Raw genomic sequence first — 18,647 nt, 5'->3', positions numbered from 1 at the left:
AAAAATAAATAAATAAAATTTAGGTGTAGCTGAAAGGCAAGAGAAACACACTAATGTATTATTACTGTTATTACTCATTAACTGGGAATGATCTTGAACAGTGGATGTGTGTTTTAAGGGAAAGGCCCAGCGTTGTTAATTGCTCCCTGTGAGCCTGACTTATTTCTTTGGCCAAGTGAAACAGGCTCCCTGCGGCAAAGACACACATTCAGGGGTGTCAGGCATATAAAACGCTAATACAAGTATCACTCTCAGGAGTGTTTCTACTCATGATTCAAAAAGTACCCCAGATGGCATGATTTCCTGCCAAATATATCAATGTACAAGCATTAGTGTAAGCTTGGATTATATTCTGCTCGGTTTTATGTAAAAGTAAGCATTTCAGATGACACCACTTCTCTTTAAAGCTGTCCAAAACACAATTTAAACTGAAGAAAGTCTGAGGATTAAAAAAAAGGAGCAACCAGCTGAAAATATACAACTGCACGTGAAGGTAAGTAAGCTTATGCACATGAGGGGAAGCACAGAATTGACTTATTACACCTCTAATAGATTTAATAAGACTTAATAAGTGGAGAAATACCTAGTAAATGTTGTGCCTCAGGATTTGCTTTATATCCTTTAAATATTTATTATAGCTTCATTGTACACCTTCCTCTAAGCACATGATCTGGTTAAAAGAGGAGTGATATCCGTGGTCTAAATTGGCACAGAATTTCATGAAGGATAACAGCTAAGACATAATTCTGCCTGATGACAGACACACAGCTGTTGGACAACTGGACAACAATAACAGCAGTGGCAGCAACAGAGACAGAGGACTACAAACACATGAGCTACTGTATCAGCTGGCAGCGCCAGCCTCAACAACAGAAGGTCAAGGAAACATTGGCAGATGGTTGTGCTGTGAAACATATCTGAGGTCTTAAAGCATATAAAAATGACCCATTTCAGATACATTTATCAGCCTGGTTGAGAATGGAGAGTTAAATGGTTTAAACTTCTATGCGACAACTGAGCTTGCAGTGTATGAAACATGGCTTAAGTCACTGTTAAATATTCGAAACAAACCACGTCATCAGTTGAAAGACCGAATTTTATTTGTTGCAGTGTTAATTACATTTCATTCCCAATCTGTCACTGCTAATAACCTCATATGTCTACATGACATTATCACAACCACACTGCAGAAAATATGTTAGCCCTAAACTAATAACCAAAGTGGGAATAATTTAGTTAAATCCACGGTATGTTTTTCACAGCTGCCCACACTGTAGGTAGTTAATTCTGATTGCATGAGACAAAATATTTATTATTATTGGTGCAAAATGTGTAGTGTAAATCACTGGAAACAGCAGGGACTTCTCTGCTTGGCATCCACCACAGGATGTGTTTTTTTTTTGTTTGTTTTGTAGCTGCCATCCATGTCACACACTGTGTACTTATAACAAAAGCTTTCAAAATGCCATTTAGGAAACAAACCTATCTAAACTGTGGAATTCAGTGCCATGCATTTACTTCTGAAATAATCCATTCCCCATGGCAGTTATGTGGCTACAAAGTCATCATCCTAAAAACATATTTATGGAAGGTCTAAGGCTGCCTGACAGGAATAGCTGCTGAACTGAAAGAGGATAAGTGAATACTTATTCACTTAACTCATCACTAATGGGCTCATGGAGGACGCACAGCTGAGCCACTGGCAGTCAATAGGCTTTCACCACTGAGCTGCACACAAATAAATACACACATACTCACGCAACATATGCACACAGATGCCCAGGCGGCATCGCATCCATTTTTTTGCAAATGTAATCGTTTCAAGAGCTGCTGTGCAAATTTTAAAATATAATACACCGACGATACGCCCTTACACTCATTTGTTTGTGTGTGAATCTACTGACATGGAGCATCTAATGTTATCCCTGAAAAGAGTTTGTTTCGGTGTTACTGTTGCCGGACAAATGTAAGGGAAGCAAATAGCTGCCCTTTAGAATCAGTAAGTCCATTAAAAGCAGCCATATTCTCACGACAGGACCACGCTGTTCATGTATGATCCCACCAGGAGGGGCGGAAGGAGACCCCCAGCGTTCTCAAATCTTTCTCCATTTCATCCCCCCTGCAGACATCTTCCTCCTTGGAAGAAGAAGCAATCCGGCTGAGAACAGTCGCCCGACAAGTCAGCCAGCAGGGGTCAAGCTAGTCCTTGTCAGGAGCCGCAGAGGAGGAATGGACCCCTTATCTCCCTGCTCCGGTGGAGAGAGCTGTGGGCCGTGTTTGAGGGTTGGATGACTAGTTCCCTCCCATCAGTTCTCCACATTAGCTCTGAGTGTGCGAGGTTTGGGTCTTGCATGCAGGCGGTAGTCCTGGCTGGCTGCTCTTCGCTGAGGAGCTGGAGAGTTGAGCCGAGGGTTGGTCAGGCACACCGACTGAGTTTTGATGGATCGCGGCAGCGCCCTGCTGCAGCTCAAAGAGCGTCTGTCCTCGACGCTCAACTGAGGCCCCAGCTGAGCCTCACAGAGCTCCAGCAGCGACACCACCTGCTCCTTGAGCACCAGAGATTTGAACCTGCGACCTGCTAGGTAGAAAAAGGCTTCCACAAATGCTTGTAGTCCCATTCCTGAAAAGCAGAACCACAACAACATATATTAGTGTAACTGCAGAATCACTCAGTGACACTAAAACAGTGGTCATCTCTAATTCAAAGAACGGTTCAGCAGTTTGTAATAAAACTCAATCTGAGTTCTGTTAGACCAAAGACAAAGTCTACATTATTTAAATTCCTATTAAAATAAATATGAGGCTGTGACAGCTGTGCAGTCCTACCCACTATTGTGTCCTCTCGTATAGAGTGAACACCATATAGTGAGAGAGTGAATGATTCCAACACAGCATGTGTCTGGAGTCAGTGCACTGATGCTGAGCTCTACATTGCAAATTGCATTAGGCTTCTTTTACTTCTCTCATAACCCGGCTGTTCTATAACTATAAAAAATAAAAAATGCCCCAACGTAGACTCAGGTGTATCTGAAAAGTGTTGGTGTTTGAATAATGCGATGGTTCAAGTCACCGACTCCGTGTTTATTTGTGGTCATGAAAGACATATGTGAGGTGTGAGCAAAGTGAAGAGACGGGATCTGAGAGGATGGCCGTTCAACTGAGATGGTGCAGCTGGTATGAATAGCAGAAAATGATTCGAGTGCCAGTAAAATTAATCTGTGACAGTGACGGACGGCCGACTGATCTGACAAAATGCTATCGTCAGACTCAACCCTATTTTAAAAAAAACAGTAAAAATCTAGTGTTGGCAGACCAGCCCCTGTAGGGGGCAATAACAGGATGCACACATCTTCGGTGTGCTTGTATCATGGGAAGAATCTACACCTAACTAGATCAAAAGCATTAGAAAAACACCTTGGTCTGGGGTGGTAGCTGTGAAAACACCTTTGGTGTTTGATTGCATTTTTTATTCTGAAGGAAGTTGTCTGTTCAGTTACACCCTGTGTGATTTCTACCTCTTACTCTTTATAATCTACTGGGTTGAACCAAATATAGTGTTAGTAATGCAGGACAGCACACGCCGCAGCCTCCAAAATGATCAGAAATTTGAATCAGCATTCAGCACTTTCCACAAAACTGAAGATTAGAACTTTCACGGTGACAGCTTTATCTATCAGTAATCACAGAAAGTATATTAAAAGTATATTAAAGTTTGTTCAGTGGAAAAATTCAGATAAGAATATATTACAGGAACACTTAATATACGTTTCTGCCTCCAAGAGACGTTTGTTCCAGAGAACCAGGATAGACTCTGGTGCCGGCTCATTGAACAATTCATCTGTCTGCTTTAAAGCATAAAAAGAATGAGAGATGCTGATGCGATTCTAATGTCATTTTAATTTCATCCTTTTCAGATCTTGCCTGAGGGCTCAAGGTCAGAGACTCAAGATCAAGCATCAAATGAGAAAACAATTAATTGAGTGGATTTATGCCCCACAGGTCGCCTCTGCTGCACTTTCTGTTCCTAACTTCCTGTGCAGCTTAGATGCCTCCTCTTGGTTCCCCACAATTCCTACAGTTCACACACAGAAGTAACAGACCCTGACTTCAGTCTCTCTGCATACATATGAGCTCATTTTAAATTCAGCCCACAGTCTCCTCAGTGCAGGCCCCTCCATCCTGGTCCATGTGATCTCAAACCATCCGCTCAGTCGCAAACATTCCTCGCAAGGTGCAACGTCTGAATAATTCATGTCAGACGGTCTCTTTGCTGTCACACTGTGATCTCAGCTCATTTCAATTACTGGAGCGCCGTGTCAGAGCGAATCTGACAGAGAATGACAAGCAATTATGTGAGTGCACATTATTTGCTCAGAGTCTCAAGGATGCTGGGCTCTCCGTCCTCCACATAGCGTTTGAGGATTTTGTCTTGGAACACAGTGTGTGTGTGCGTACGTTTACCTGCTTCTCTGGAGTCAGGAACCGCTCCTGACCAGCGACGTGTGATGTCTATGTATAGGATGTCCACCGAGGCCATAGTGAAGTTGCTATTGCTCAGTTTACAAGTCCTGGAAAGAACAGAAGAATGTTTAATATCCAACTGAAATCTGTCTCTGTCACTTATCTTTAAAGTAAAAAACACTATGAGGTCGAAAGATATATTACTTATTGTCTCGGTTTCAACAAGGAAATGTCCTCAGAGCAATGTGAGAATGGCCTCTCATCTCGACTGGGTAGAAGCACTTAAGTGTGTGTAAGTGGTTGACAGCAGGCAGTCAGAGAGCCTGCATTACACTGTAGGGACTGAGACAAAGTAAGCAACCAGTACTTAAAGAGAAGGAACCGCACCAGTATCTAGACACAATGATTCTATTTAAGTGCACAATCTTTGTTCAATATGCTGCAGCTACTTTCCTACTGAAGCTAAAAAGCGCACCGTTCTCTGGAGCCTCGTTTCATAAGCTGAGAAGCAGAACAAGAAGTGAAATGTTTGTCCTTGTAAAGCTATATGAGAGAGACTGGAGAGTGAAAGCTTCAGGCTGCTCAGTGTGCGGCTCCGGAGTTGGAAAGGCTGAATGCTCACAATATGATATGAAATCCAACAGAACAGCACCGCCACTTCTTCACCAACTTTAGCTTTACAGTCTGTTATTAGGCCACAATTAGCGATGACCGCAACAAAAACAACAAAACAAAAGAAAGCTCTTTAAATTTGTAAATTCTGTATGGAAATTAAATTCAGTCCAAAAGATATCAGATAAAATGAGGAGAGGCATCGATTTTGGACTTTTTCCCTGCCAGTATTTCATCAGCGTGGTATTAATAGTTTAGAAAGGTGAAGAGAACTTCTTCCAGCATCAACTGTCAGGTAGAGAACAACAGAAAATAAAGTAAGACAGCGTTTGGCAGAATGACAGCTCAAAAGACCGCCACACGTAGAAGTTTGTTAACTCAGTGTGCAGGCCTAATGCTGCCAGCATACAGGACATAAGTGTGGATGACCACAGATGATTTCCCACCCCACCTTTACTTTGAGAGGCAGCTGGATTCTCTCAAGACTCTTGATATCAAAGACACAAGAGAACGCAGTCTGCCCGGGTTCCAGGTCGCCTAAATGCAACAACTTGGACGAATCCGTGTCGTGACAACAGATGCTTTTTTCTTTTAAACTGAACCATCTCAGAGAATCAGTGACAACTCTGTGAGTTTTCCTACCCGCAGAAAGTATTAATCCAGCTGTCAATACGTGGTTTTCAGTTGGAACCAGATAACAAAGAAAGGCTAAATGCTGTTCACACTTCTGGGAAACATATTCAGATTCATTTAAAGCACATCGTCACTGATTATAATCCGTTTGTGCTCATTTGGTAAACTCCTTTGCAATGATAAGATGATTTTTGCACGTTTGTGTTGTCCTGTCCACTCTGGTTTGGTTACATTCATTCTCTGGATGCTGGGAGTGTCGGCTGCTGCTATGGCAGAATCTTAAGGAGCTCTAACAGAGGAAACAAACGTTGTACCTGATGAAGGTTCGGAAGGCTGTGGGACCGAGGCGCATGTTGCCCTTGACCCCGAGGAAGCGTATGAAGAGAGCAGCGATCCGCTCCACCAGCCGCAGGTAGTTGAACTGTTTGGTGTACTTCGGGTAAACCTGCTTCAGACACAGCGAAGGAAGATTTCCCATCTCATCTGGACTCCTGCCTTGGGACTCTGGATCCAGCGGTATGTCTTCCATGTGTTCATACCCACCACCCCTCGCCTGGGAGGTTCTGATGCGGCATAACGGGCGAGAAACAGAATAAACAGATTATCATTTTTAATACTCTCAGTTAATTACACTTCAAAGTCATGAATGAGGAAGCTGATCGAGCAGATTTAAGAACTACAAGTCGAAACATTTACTTCCTCTAACCTTGGAGCAGTGTGAAAAGGAGACGGTGCTGTAAGGAAAAGAGAGGATGGGCTTCGATACAGCTGCACCGGGGACCTGAAAGGTCGCTCGCATCAAACCTCGATAAAAGCGCCGCGCTCAACAATAACAGTAACAGCAGCTTAACAAAAGTCACACAAATTTTACTTACATCTCTGCAGACCGTTTGTGAGAAACTCATTTTGATCCATTAGGTCCAATAAGCTTTCAGGGTACCCTGAGACTTTGTAAACAGCGTCCAGTTATTACTCATTTAATTCAACATTAAAGCTGAATGTGGTCATGCTTCAAAGACTCATAATGTCCCTGTAACCTGTGCAGGAGCCTCTGACTGGAGTGGCATTATTCACTGTTTTCTAGACACAATAAAAACAATTCTACTTATTAACATTGAGTTAGGCCTGGGTCATTTATCAGATTGGAGTTGTTTTGTTTTTTTTAACTCAATTCCTTAATTACAAAATGAATGAATCAGAGTTTCATTTGCTGTGACTCAGCGTCAGTGTGCCTTCAGTCACTTCTGGAGCTTGCTAAATAAAAGAAAATAAACGTATCCTGGAGTTTCTCTGACTTTCTGCTTTCCTTTTTGCATTATTTGTATAAGCTGAGCATACTTTAGTGCGTTGGACACACAAAATCATCCAATTTCACAAGTTTTTTTGGCTAGTAAATGTTTTAAACTTGGTGTCCACAGAATGAAGACGTTCAAGTGCAGTTTTGGCAGCGTTCACTGCTTAAAAACCAGCACAGAGAGGCATTTTAGTCCAACACCACCACCACTCGTGCCTTGGCAGACAGTTTAACGTGCACTGATCACACCGACAGACGGGCGGTGGTGCAAAAGGAACCGAAATGTGGAGACGAGACCTTTAAAGCTAGCAAACCATTTGTGATGCAACAATCCAATTTGTTGCTTTGCTTTTTGTGTTTGAAATAAGCTCAAAGAAGGGATTCCTGCACAACAACAAGACGGCGAACGCAAGAACAAAACGTTCTGCATAGAAAATCATCTGGATAACAGCTCGTAAATGCACCTTTCTCAGTCAGTTTTACAGCTTTTTAGAAGTCGGCTTGCTTTCCCAGGCGATTGGCTGCTTCATGCTCAAAGTTAATGGAAGCAGAAAGTTTTGTGTGTTTTTGTCCTTGGGCTTGTGTGGTGACTGGGTGTGTACACACTGCGTCTGACTGGCATCTCCCGCACTCACAGTTTAGCTTTGCGGCACCTTGTAGGTCAGAGTAAATTATAGCCTTATGATTCTTGTAATTAACTTTTAAAAAAAAAAAAAAAAAAAAAACTCCTCATCACAGTCTCATCTGCCAGAAGAAGAGGGCAAACCAACAAAACAAAGACTTTTACGGGACAGGTTCTTTCTCCATGAATTAGTAAGCAGCGTGAATGGCACTGAGAGTGCACTCCTGAATGTTTAATGGAATCAATCATGCCTTGGCATCCAGAAGGACACCTTCCTCACCTATTCAGAGAGGCCAGTGTTTGCAATAAGCTGACAAAATCTTCAACAGAAGCTGACAGACCGAACACTGCAGCTGAGAGGGAGAAGAAAATGATGGAGGCGAAGCTGGAGGGTAAAAATGTGTTGATGAAAAGACTTACAGAGGCCTGGGGTCAAATGTTAATACACGAGGAGTCCTCCACCCACTTTATTAACCTGAATACAAGCCGTTGCTGCTTGTGGTGATTAAATACTCATTTATGAAATGTGAATAAACTTTTTCAAAGCCCATATCAGACTACTGAAAGAAAAATCCACCCCTGACGTCTGTTTCAAGCCACACACCCACAACCATCAGAAAAGTTCAAATGGGGCTTTGAAACATCACAGTTCAAGCAAGGAAAAGGTTCCAACTTCAAAATAACATATTGCACTTCATCCACCTTTTTGCTTTTTAAACAGTCAGGGCCTTTGTAGGATATTTTAGGTACGTGTGCCTATGAATATGAGCCTGCCACCTCTCATCGGGGCTCACAAATCACCCTCAGAGACAGCATGCACAGGATACTGCTACACAGTGTGAATCAGTATCCGTCTGAAAGTCAGCGACGCCGTCACACACTCCCTCTCATGGTTCCCCATTTATCTCTTCCTTTTTCCTGTCACTTCTCCTTTCTTTGTTGTGCCACTTTGTATTTGCATATCACAGATTTACACAGTTTCTTCTAAATAGCAGCACATTTTTTTGCCTTCCCGCAACTTCCTCTTAACGCGGCAATTTCCAACATGGGGTGAGTTAAAGCTAAACTCTCTCATCCATCTCACTGCCGACCAGCTGCCAGCAAACACAACACGGGTACATTCACCATCTGTGCAGTAAACACACTTCTTCACCTCACATAACATCTTCTTTCTGTGTTCGGCAGCATTTAGAAAGATGCTCATTGAAAACTGGAACAAAACCAATGCACGGAGCAATTCATGCTTTAATAATAATAAGATGAGATTTTAATCTTAATTTCAACTCAGTTCTCATCTCCCTTAATTAGCCACACATCTGCTACCCTTCTGCTACCCCTTAGACTTCTCAGTAACCAGCTCAATGAGTTGCATAAACCCTACTTTTATAGTTCTATGAGAAAATTCCATTTAATTTATTTCCACGGCACCAATTCCCAACTAAAGTCAAGGTTTAGTTTGTTGAGGTACCTATTTACGTATTTGAGGTACGTATTGTTGAGGTACGTATTTGAGGTACGTATTTGCACTGTGGTCATTTCTTTTCTTAATTAAGACCTGAAGCAATTTTAGAACAGTGGCTATTTTAATTGAAGGCCTTAAGAGAGCTCAGAGAAAGGTTCTGCCACGAAACAGGCTGGATTTAAAATTCCACTTTGCATTTAGCTGGTATTCAACAAGACAAACGTGTGCAAATATTGGATGTGCAGAAGTAAACACAGCATACACACTCTGTGGAGCGGAATGGTTCATTCAGTTCATTGGAACATGAACACTTCAGAAACAGGACATAAAGAGAGTTGACTGGGTTGTTTTTCATCTAAACCTTGTGTTGAAACTGTGAGGTCATCCGCTTGTAAATATTGATGTGCCATTGCGTCGAGGAAGACCTAAAGCAGGTTTAAAGAGGCTGTAAACTCGACACGTGATGAGCACCTGACTGTCGGGCTAACTAAAGCAATCGTGCTGCTGATGTTCACTCAGGAAATGAAACAGAATGTGAGGTCTGAACTTCAGCAGGGGCCCTTCTGTGTTCTCTCTCTGCCTGCTTGGGTTTCCTCCAGGTGCTTCAAAGGTTTTTACAAAGATGACCGTTTTAAGAAGGGATTTAAAAGGTAGCCAGAGGCTTGGAGTGCCTGATTTCAGAGGGCAACAGGTTTCAGAAGATGGGGGCTCTAATGGAAAAGGCTTGAGCTCCTTTTGTCACAAACTGTCATCTATGAATAGTATCTGCAGATTTCACTAGTTGGGAGGGAACATACCAAGTCAGCATGCCTGAGATGTACGTGCGGGCAAAGTCATTTAGGGTTTTCAAGGTGAGCTGTAAGATTTAAAAAATAATATGAAATCTGAGAGGGAGCCAATGCTCGGAGATGAGCTTAGGGATGGTGTTCATGTATTTTTGCCCAGGTAATAACTCAACCTTCAGCCTTTTGAATCAAGAGGAAACGACTGGAGGAACCTTGACTAACACCCGAGTACAGCGAATTACAGTAGCCAAGGCAAGAAACAGTAATTACCTGATTTCTGAGCTTGTGTTCAGCGGTAAAAAACAAGACTGAACAACATATTTAACTTCATAGGAGCCTGTGTGATATTATTTGAAAGACAGCCGAGATTAGACCCAACAGGACTGAAAGAATTGAGGGAACTAAGCAGAATGACTTCCGACACACCATCATTGTATTAAAAGAAAGTTTGGGATAGGCTCCAGCACCCAACGACCTTGAACAGAGTGAAATGGGTTTAGAAAAAGAATGGATGGATGGGATCTGACAAGTTTTACAGGCACAAATTCTCAATGCCGCATACATATTCAAATGAATGAGATTTCTCATTCCGAGTGTTTAAATCTTCAGGGAATTAGCAACTCTCAGACATATGCCAAGAGCTTTTTTCTTCCTTACAATACCAACCTGACATGAACCTGAAATCTTTGGGGTTTTTTGTATTCCATCAACCGAAACAGACATGAAATCTGTTAAATTCTCAGGTATAAAAATAACACATCAAGATGTTTTCCTTTACTTGTGATATGTATTTTAGTATGATCAGCTGACAGTCTGGAGCCGTCTGAATGGGCAAAATATGATAACCACATACCTGTTGGAAGAGATTAATATTAGGAATTTGTCCATAAATTAATAAAAGGTTATCATAAAAACGGTTAGAGCTTAATTTTCTAACATAAATAAGGGAAAATCTCCAGATGCACGTAATGAGATTTTGAGCATCACCCACTGAGAGCCAGAAGTTCGAGCCAACGTGAAAATTATGACGGCCATTAGATAAAAAGGATTAGGAATGTTTTTTTCATTTCAAGAGAAAGAGCTTCTTAAATGTGTGTGTATAGAAAATGTACTTCTGCTGAAGTCTGAAGCATGTCTTAGGTGGATTACATCTATACACTGCCAGTCACGAATACAGCAGTTACGCAGTTATTATCCTCCAGAAGATATTCCTCTCAGATCAAATATCATACAACGAGACTAATCTGGAGGGGAGGCCAGCAAAAAGTGGTGGAGGGAGGAGCAAAGACTGAGTAAAAGAGAATGATGAAGGAAGAAGACAGAGACTGTAAATCAGCTTTCCATTCAAGAGAAACAGACTGAGGGGGAGAAATACATAAACTCTAAGTGAGGTGGGGGTGTAATGCCAGAGCCACACCGAGCAGTTCAGCCAGAGCGATGGAGCCACCACACCAATGTGTGAGCTTCGACCACACCTCAGCTAAATTTCATTTTTCCATTTAACAAGCTTAGAAAGAGCTCCGAGGGGGGGGCGGGCGGGCGGGGTGAGATATTATGTTCAGAGAGTGGGGGGGGGGCTGTTAGAACTGCAAACACCGTATGTGTGTGAGTGCGTGTGTGTGTGCTCACATTGTTGGCTTCTTGTTCAGTGGATCCATGAGGCGGAGCGTGTCCCTGATCACACCCACTTTGACCTCTTCATCCACTGGACTGGGAACATATTCAAAAACCCCCGGTGCCACCTGAGACAAACAGGAACTTAGTACAACAAAGGGGATAAGAATGATGATACTGGTGGCAGCAGTCTCTTACTTCCTGCTCATGTTCTATTCTCATACTGGGGTTGGAGTTGACCTCTAATAATACTGGCTTCAGGTTCTTCATCAGCAGGATGTCAAAACCTAATATCTGAGACACAGACAACTCATTCATTACATTCATTTATGAAAAATGCAGATCTCATTACTACAAGTGGAACCAAAAGCTACGATCTGGATTTGTCACTAAATTCTGGGCGTTTCTGCACCTCTGAGCAGCAGAAGTAATAATCAGGCGAGTCACAGATCTAGAACTCTAGTTGACATCGTGATTAATGATACGATTGTCTTTTTATGTCCATTTTTTTCCACGTAGCTTCACATCAAGATGACATGTGACTGTGACCTAAACTCCTTGCAGCTGTTTTCCCGCTCTCATTCACTCAGTATCCGAGGTGTCACAACACTTGGTCATTATAAGTGGTAAAAATCCTCCGGCTCGCTGAGGTAATGATGAGATACAATGAGTTTTGCAAATTGATGATGCCGCTCCCATGTCTGACTCGCTGCCAGTTTATTTGCTCTGCGCAGCTCGACATGGCTACCGACAAAAATAGATCTGGCGTGTATTTTCAGCAGAGTGGAGAGCTGCTTCTGGGACGCTTCTGAAAGTAGACGAGTGGCCACAGAGCAGCTGCAACCGGCGGAATTCTGGGGTGTGTTTCAGATAAACTGCTGAAAGTTGAAAACGTGTTGAACTGGTGACAGAAATATGAGATTCGGGTTAGTTCCACTCAAGACAGGGTGTCACACTTGGGTTATATGTGTTATTGAGCTGACAGCTCAGGGGTCAGGAGGGCAACTAATTGTTTACCTCACTACTGCACACCCACCTGGAAGCATGTAGGTCCTGGTTTGCCTGGTGGTATATCTGCTTGATAGTAGACTCTAAGTTCGGGCACCACAGCGATGACAGTCTTGATAACCAGAGCGATGATGTCCGACCACACCCTCTTTATATCTACACCTTTAGCTGCCAGCCTGTACAGCACGCTGGAGAGGGTCCTCTTGCTGCCTGTGCTCTGGCTGTCTGAGTGCACAAAGTTGCCACTGTGGACGTTGAGCGAGTAGTTTGTCAGATGCATGAAGACGTGGCTCAGGTTCTTCTGGCTTGGCTCCTGCATAATGGCAATAAGGCCTTAATTATTGGAATGGTATAAGCGTCAGTTGAATCACTCAAAGCCTCCAGCACTTTAAGCACCGTCACTGATACCTGGTAGGGTTCGGTGCAGAAACGCGTCAGGCCTTCTTTGGCAATATAGATCTCCAACGGCTCCATGGACTTTATCAGAACGTAGAGGCGGATGTCAAACTTGAGCTTGTCGATGAGTAACGGCTTTGGGATGTACTCCTGAACTACAGCCTGTTTGGCATGTGAACCCACCATGAGCTTAAGATCGCTGGGGTCACGGATGAGGTAGATACCGTCCCCCTGAGAGCCCCCGTCTGGCTTGACGATGAAAGTGGGGTTAACCGCGGCGTCGTTCTCCTTCACCATGCGAATCTGCATAAAGTCAACAGGTGAAAAAAACCTCACGTGTACTTTGAGCTGATAACAACCAGCTGTTAGTGCAGTGCAATTAAACCCTCACGGTGTGACAGCGTCTGATCAACAGGCCGAAACATTCTAAAAAGGGACATTTTTCAGATGCTTCCACTGACAGCCACTGTGTTGTAGCCAATCACTGTGCACGTGGCACACTAATGTGAAACTGTATGGCAACAAGACATGTCACTGTGGAAGACTACCATATCACAGCTTTACAGCCACAGCCGACACATTTCGTTCATTGTCAAATCTCACGGGATTCATAAATATTGCACGTTCACCGCGGCTCTTTTTGTCACTTTAGCCAGCCTGTTCGAACGAAGGGGGTGCAGAATATTAAGAGAAAAGGGACCGATGTGGAAATGACTGAATGCTTTAAAAGGTCGGTGAAGCCATCAGTGTTGCAAATATGCATCTCGTGTGTGAAAAGGGCTCAACTGGGGAGCAAAAATACCCAAACTGAACATCTTGTTACGCTGACAAGATAAACAGGTCAAGCCCTCCGTTTAATAAGTGTAATCACGGTCATCGCCATCCCTTTTCAGGGATGTTTGCATTGTTGTCACTGAATAAAACACATTCTGTACACATTTCTCTCAGTTGGATTTTGTATGTAACATTACGTGTTTTTTTAAACCTGGAGGGGAACAGCTTTACCAGCTGAAAAATGGAACTAAAACACTGATGTCGTGCTGCCACCTGCTGGACAAAGTATGCCATTGCAATTACCTCACTGAAGTGCCATACTGGATCAATTACATCACTGATTACTAACTTCAAATATGCAGATTCAAAAAGAAGAAAAAACATTTTTTACATTCTGAAACATTATGCATGCAGTAAGATACGACAGCAGATCTAAATGTTGCCCAAAAAATACTTCCTCTAGACAGAAGACAAATTTAGCCTTTGTTGATGTGTCAAATAAAACTGTACAGAGTAGAAAAGGTCCATTTTAAACAGGGAATCTGGCTGTATTTAACAGTTTAAACCAGCTTTGTTCATTGGTGCCATTTCAACTTGTTATTGTTCTTAATTGTTATTCTTATTGACTGATTGCCACACTTTAATGTATTCGATCGTTAGAATATTAATCCTTTATTTAAACGGCCTACTGTCCACAACAGCCAAACAAAGGTGCAAAAACTAAAGATGTTGGCACATAAGCAACAAAAACTAAGAAAAAAAACTTTCAAATATCTGACAATTTCTAACTAGTGAACGAACGTTCAGTTAAATAATAGTTAAAAGACATGAATGTTTGTTTATCTGTGATTTTAAATTGGCTTTCATGGGAACTACTGTTTCGCTGCGTCACCCATGGGCTGAACTGACAATGCGGTTGTCACGGTTACCCCAAATTGTTTTCATGTCCGGTATCAAAATGCCGTTGTAATGAGCAACTATACCTGTGTGGAAAACTGCTGATACTCTTCAGGCAGAATCCAGGAACGGGGATAGAAGTCGTACTCCTCGGGGAAGAGCTCCTGCAGAGTCCGTACAGCTCTGCTCAGGTTGACCTTCCTCAGCATTTCAACCATCCCTGGAAGGCAAACAAGTCCACTTAAACAGAAAGCACAGAAAAACTGAAACATTGGGTGCAGGACCACAGGGGTGGATGTTCCTTACATCTACATAAAACTATTATTGCATTGGTATGAAATTGTATGAAACACATACACCATTCACCCTCGACAGAGATTACAGAAACCAGAAAAAAGGCCGTAGAAGAGGAGAGAGGCAGATGCGATGAAATACCTGGGAATTTGTTGACCTGCCCTGAGACGATATTTTCATTGTCATGGAAGGAAACGCCGTGCCAGTAGATGTCACAGGCTGCTCGTCTTCCCATCGGAAACTGATGAAAGAAAGGAAAACAGTGCAGGAGGAGCACATAAGGCGGCCGACTAAACAAACAAGCAAAAAAGGTTAATCAAGTCGGAAAGTGATGCTCGTTTGAATTTTTCCAAACACGTCATGTCATGTTGGCACGACCCAGGATACAAGCAGAGTGGAAGCATGGGTCACCTCACCTCCGGAGGGCAGGTGCTGCAGCGATGTGCTGAAAATGAGTTTCTTTTTAACACGAGCCACAGCTTTTGTCCTTGAAAGCCCTTCTACCCACACTCCAACCGTGGATCAACCACGACAACACATTCTTCTAGCTGTAGTGCAGCCGCTCCACACTGAGTGTTACCTTTCTCTTCTTGAATTAAACGGAACTCAATAACATGCTTCGTGTATCAATCAGCAGAGGACATGATCACTGAGGACAGCCTCTTTCACCTCAATGGAAACTCAACAAAGATAAGTTACAAGATAAACCCGTGACCGAGCTGCATCTCATTAATGTGTCAGCGTGACAGAGTGAAACAGGGAATCCCTGCTCCATGGCAAGCACATGCTATTAATACTGCCACAGCATGCAACTCACCATTCTCTAAGCCTTACACCTGAAAACAGCTGCCCCCTGTTCGTTTGTATGGATTGAAATTAGTTTCCCAGGCCGCTATTTTAAAGCAAACGTATCTCCTTCTCACTCAGCAGCAGGAAAACAGGCTCTTGCAGATATTGAAAGTTGCATCTCATCCATCCTGCCTCCAGTAAATAGCATTTCCACTCTGAGATACTCGGGTTATCACTTTTCAGCTGTGCTCCATGGAGGCCTGCAAGTATCAAGCATTTTAAAATCCATTAATTCTAAATGCCAGCTTAGTCCACAGCATCCTTATCAGAACACCAAGCCTCTGAAAAACTGCCAAGTTATTAGTCACATTTTCTGAAGCCGTCATTCAGACCCTCAGGCCGCCATTATCACTGCCTGAAAGAGGACTAAAAGTATATTGGATTAGAGGAGCTTAAGGCTAATAATTTCTCACTGTGTAAGAGAAAGCCATGTGTGGAAAGTCATTTAACAGCTTACTCTTTGAGGCCAGAGGCTGCCACAGATGTAGCGATGTGCTAGTTAAGGTTTGCCCTAATCAGTCTCTAAATGTCTACTTAAAGCCTCCAGACTTGTGTCAGGTAACTCGTGCTGTAAACCCGCTGAACTGCTGGGTGTATTACAGCTCGTTCCAAAGATTTCCAACGGTCAATCCTCATCCCACGACAACAAACAAACAGAGGAAGGCTACTGCAGTTTCACCCCCCCTCCAAAGATGCTGACAAGTACTTTCAAAATGACACAAGATCTACGGCGCCTTCGGCTTCGCTGGGGGCACGTCGTGTAGACAAAGTGTGCTAATGTATCGGCCTTCTGTCCACCGTTTTGATACCGGATCTCCAGGGTTTCAAGTGTCACTGCTTGGTCACAGTCTTTACTTCACCTGTATCAGTGAACTGCCATTCTTTACTTCTCATGCATAATGGAGCGGGTGTTAAGAATAGCCTCCAACAGGTATTCTGCCCTCGTGGCCTGGAGCAGACAGAACGGGCTGAACGGACGTCTCATAAATGCTTTAATGTTGCTGCATTCTATTTAGAGCAACGCTTATCTCCAACCAGCCACTGCGGCCTCACACAGCCAACATCTGCAACCCGAAACAAGGTGAAACTTCTGGCTGAGTTTGTGGTCGAAAACACCAGAAACTCCATCACTGTCCTAAATAAACACCACTTTCCCCACCTTCTATACTGTATAATTGTGTAATCTATTGTTAATTACTGAATACTGAGATTCTTTCGACTAATTTTACCCCTTCAAGAAATCTCAGACACTTTTACACTTTCTTTTCCTGAAAATACAGTCGTGCGACAACATTTCCATCAGATCACTCCTCCTATGACGTTTCCAGGGGCTGAACACTAACTTCCACACAGCAGAAACGACTTGGTCAGCTAAATGAGAGCAGAGTTCCCTGTCTAATAACTCCATGGCTACAGCAGCCGGTGGAACACAGTGAAACAAAGAAGCTCGATCACCGAAAATGCCTGATTATTTTCGTGCCGATGGCAGGAAATAACCACGAGTGACAGCAGCTGACTGAGAGGAGAAAGACCCACGTTGCATCCACTCACATTCGTGGCAAACCCCAAAGCTCGTTCTAATCCGGAAGAAATTCCAAAGCGGTGAGAAGCTGATATTTCTGGATCAAGCCTCCCACTGCTGTTTACCTAAAGCCCTTAGTCACATTATCAATCACTTGCTATAGTGGAAGATCTTTAAAGGCTTAAAAGCATAAAAACATGTCGGAAACAGCGCACCTCTTTCCACTTTAGCTGCTTGATGCTTAACTTCAGTGCCTCCAGGGAGGTTTTGGCTTTAGACGTGTCCACCGTCACAGGCCTTCTCTTTCTTGAAGGCTTCAATCCGTCCTCACGGCGCGTTTCTTGGACCTTTTTAGATGCATGGATGGTTAAATAGTTGCCATTGGGCTCTGACTTGCCTTGCAGTATCTTTCCAGTCCCCTTGATGAGGAGTGTCTGTGCATATTCTGGACTTCTCAAGTTTTTTACAGCAGGAGCAGGAACCACAGAGCCGAGCAGTGAGCCATCTGAGTCTGGCTTGTCATCCTTTCCTGGCCTGCTCCGACTTTTACCTCTTTGTTTGGGGATGTCAGAGAAGCTGGATGCATCTGTTGGAACGCTGCTGGATGGGTCAGGAGAGGCAGAAACGGAAGGAGAAGACACAGGGAGCCGCTCCTCAGTATCCACACCCCCCTTCTCTGCATTGTCGCCCAATGATTTCATTTGCTCTACCTGAACCCTGACATTTCCATAACGATCACTCATTATCCGAAACGCTGCTGGGCAGGGCACGGTTGTACCGCGGAGCGCAATAATCCGACGCCGGCGAGCTAATCACAAATAACGTAGTTCGCATTGCTGTCTTAAAAGGCAAGTTCATCAATGAAAGCCATTTAATGCAGACATGTTGATGTCCTAACGGAGCGAGTAGGCTGAACGTGGGAATACACTGACAGTCCCAACCGTTATCCGGCAATCTACCGTTTGACATCTACAACGAAAGAAGTACCGGAAGCTAACGTTGTTTACCTGCTGCTTAGAATATTTTAGCGGCTCCCACCAGCTCGCGTTGACCTAACCAAGCTGCTGGACACAGGCGACACTTGTAGCCAACGCTGCTAGCTGCCCAGTGAGAGCTAAACCCGACGTTAGCCTGTTAAACTTCATTAGGCTCACGCTGGTTCTGAGCCCTCGGCGAAACTAAGGTAGACCTTCAAACTCGAGACGAACTTCACATCACCGGTACCGTTAGACACTTCCCCAGCAGCGTTGTCATGATGCTGACAGTTGTGTTCTCTGCCGTTTGCGTGTGATCTGTCGTTGTTAAGCAGCAGACTGCAGACCAGCCCACGGCCCAGCCTCCATCTGGTTTGTTGAACACAGCTGATGGTGCATTTTGGGTTCCTCGTAACCCCCTGCTTTAAGAGTTATTGTTGGAACTATAAC

General features: G+C 43.5%; 1 protein-coding gene across 3 annotated transcripts; it reads right to left on the bottom strand.

Moving 5' to 3' along the window:
* Window positions 1-1,078: 1,078 nt before the first annotated feature.
* On the bottom strand, window positions 1,079-18,574 carry ttll11 (tubulin tyrosine ligase-like family, member 11). 3 transcript variants are annotated; one of them, XM_072371947.1, is made up of 10 exons: window positions 17,439-18,574; window positions 14,994-15,093; window positions 14,645-14,778; window positions 12,900-13,190; window positions 12,520-12,804; window positions 11,682-11,777; window positions 11,499-11,611; window positions 6,021-6,269; window positions 4,462-4,568; window positions 1,079-2,620 (listed from the first exon to the last, which is right to left on the bottom strand). In XM_072371947.1, exons 1-10 carry the CDS (start codon window positions 17,964-17,966, stop codon window positions 2,307-2,309), a joined length of 2,217 nt encoding a protein of 738 aa, XP_072228048.1. In that variant the 5' UTR covers window positions 17,967-18,574; the 3' UTR covers window positions 1,079-2,306. The 3 variants fall into 3 exon arrangements, with proteins under 3 accessions (XP_072228048.1, XP_072228049.1, XP_072228050.1); XM_072371948.1 differs by having other exon boundaries at window positions 13,071-13,190; XM_072371949.1 differs by lacking the exon at window positions 17,439-18,574 and having other exon boundaries at window positions 14,645-14,798; window positions 14,994-15,024.
* Window positions 18,575-18,647: the final 73 nt, after the last annotated feature.

The sequence above is a fragment of the Leuresthes tenuis genome, unplaced genomic scaffold (genome assembly GCF_036924035.1).
Source record: "Leuresthes tenuis unplaced genomic scaffold, fLeuTen1.0.hap1 SCAF_19, whole genome shotgun sequence".
In the NCBI taxonomy this organism is placed as follows: domain Eukaryota; kingdom Metazoa; phylum Chordata; class Actinopteri; order Atheriniformes; family Atherinopsidae; genus Leuresthes; species Leuresthes tenuis.
The sequence above is the reverse complement of the archived record's forward strand: the minus strand, read 5'-3'. Positions and strand labels throughout refer to the sequence as shown.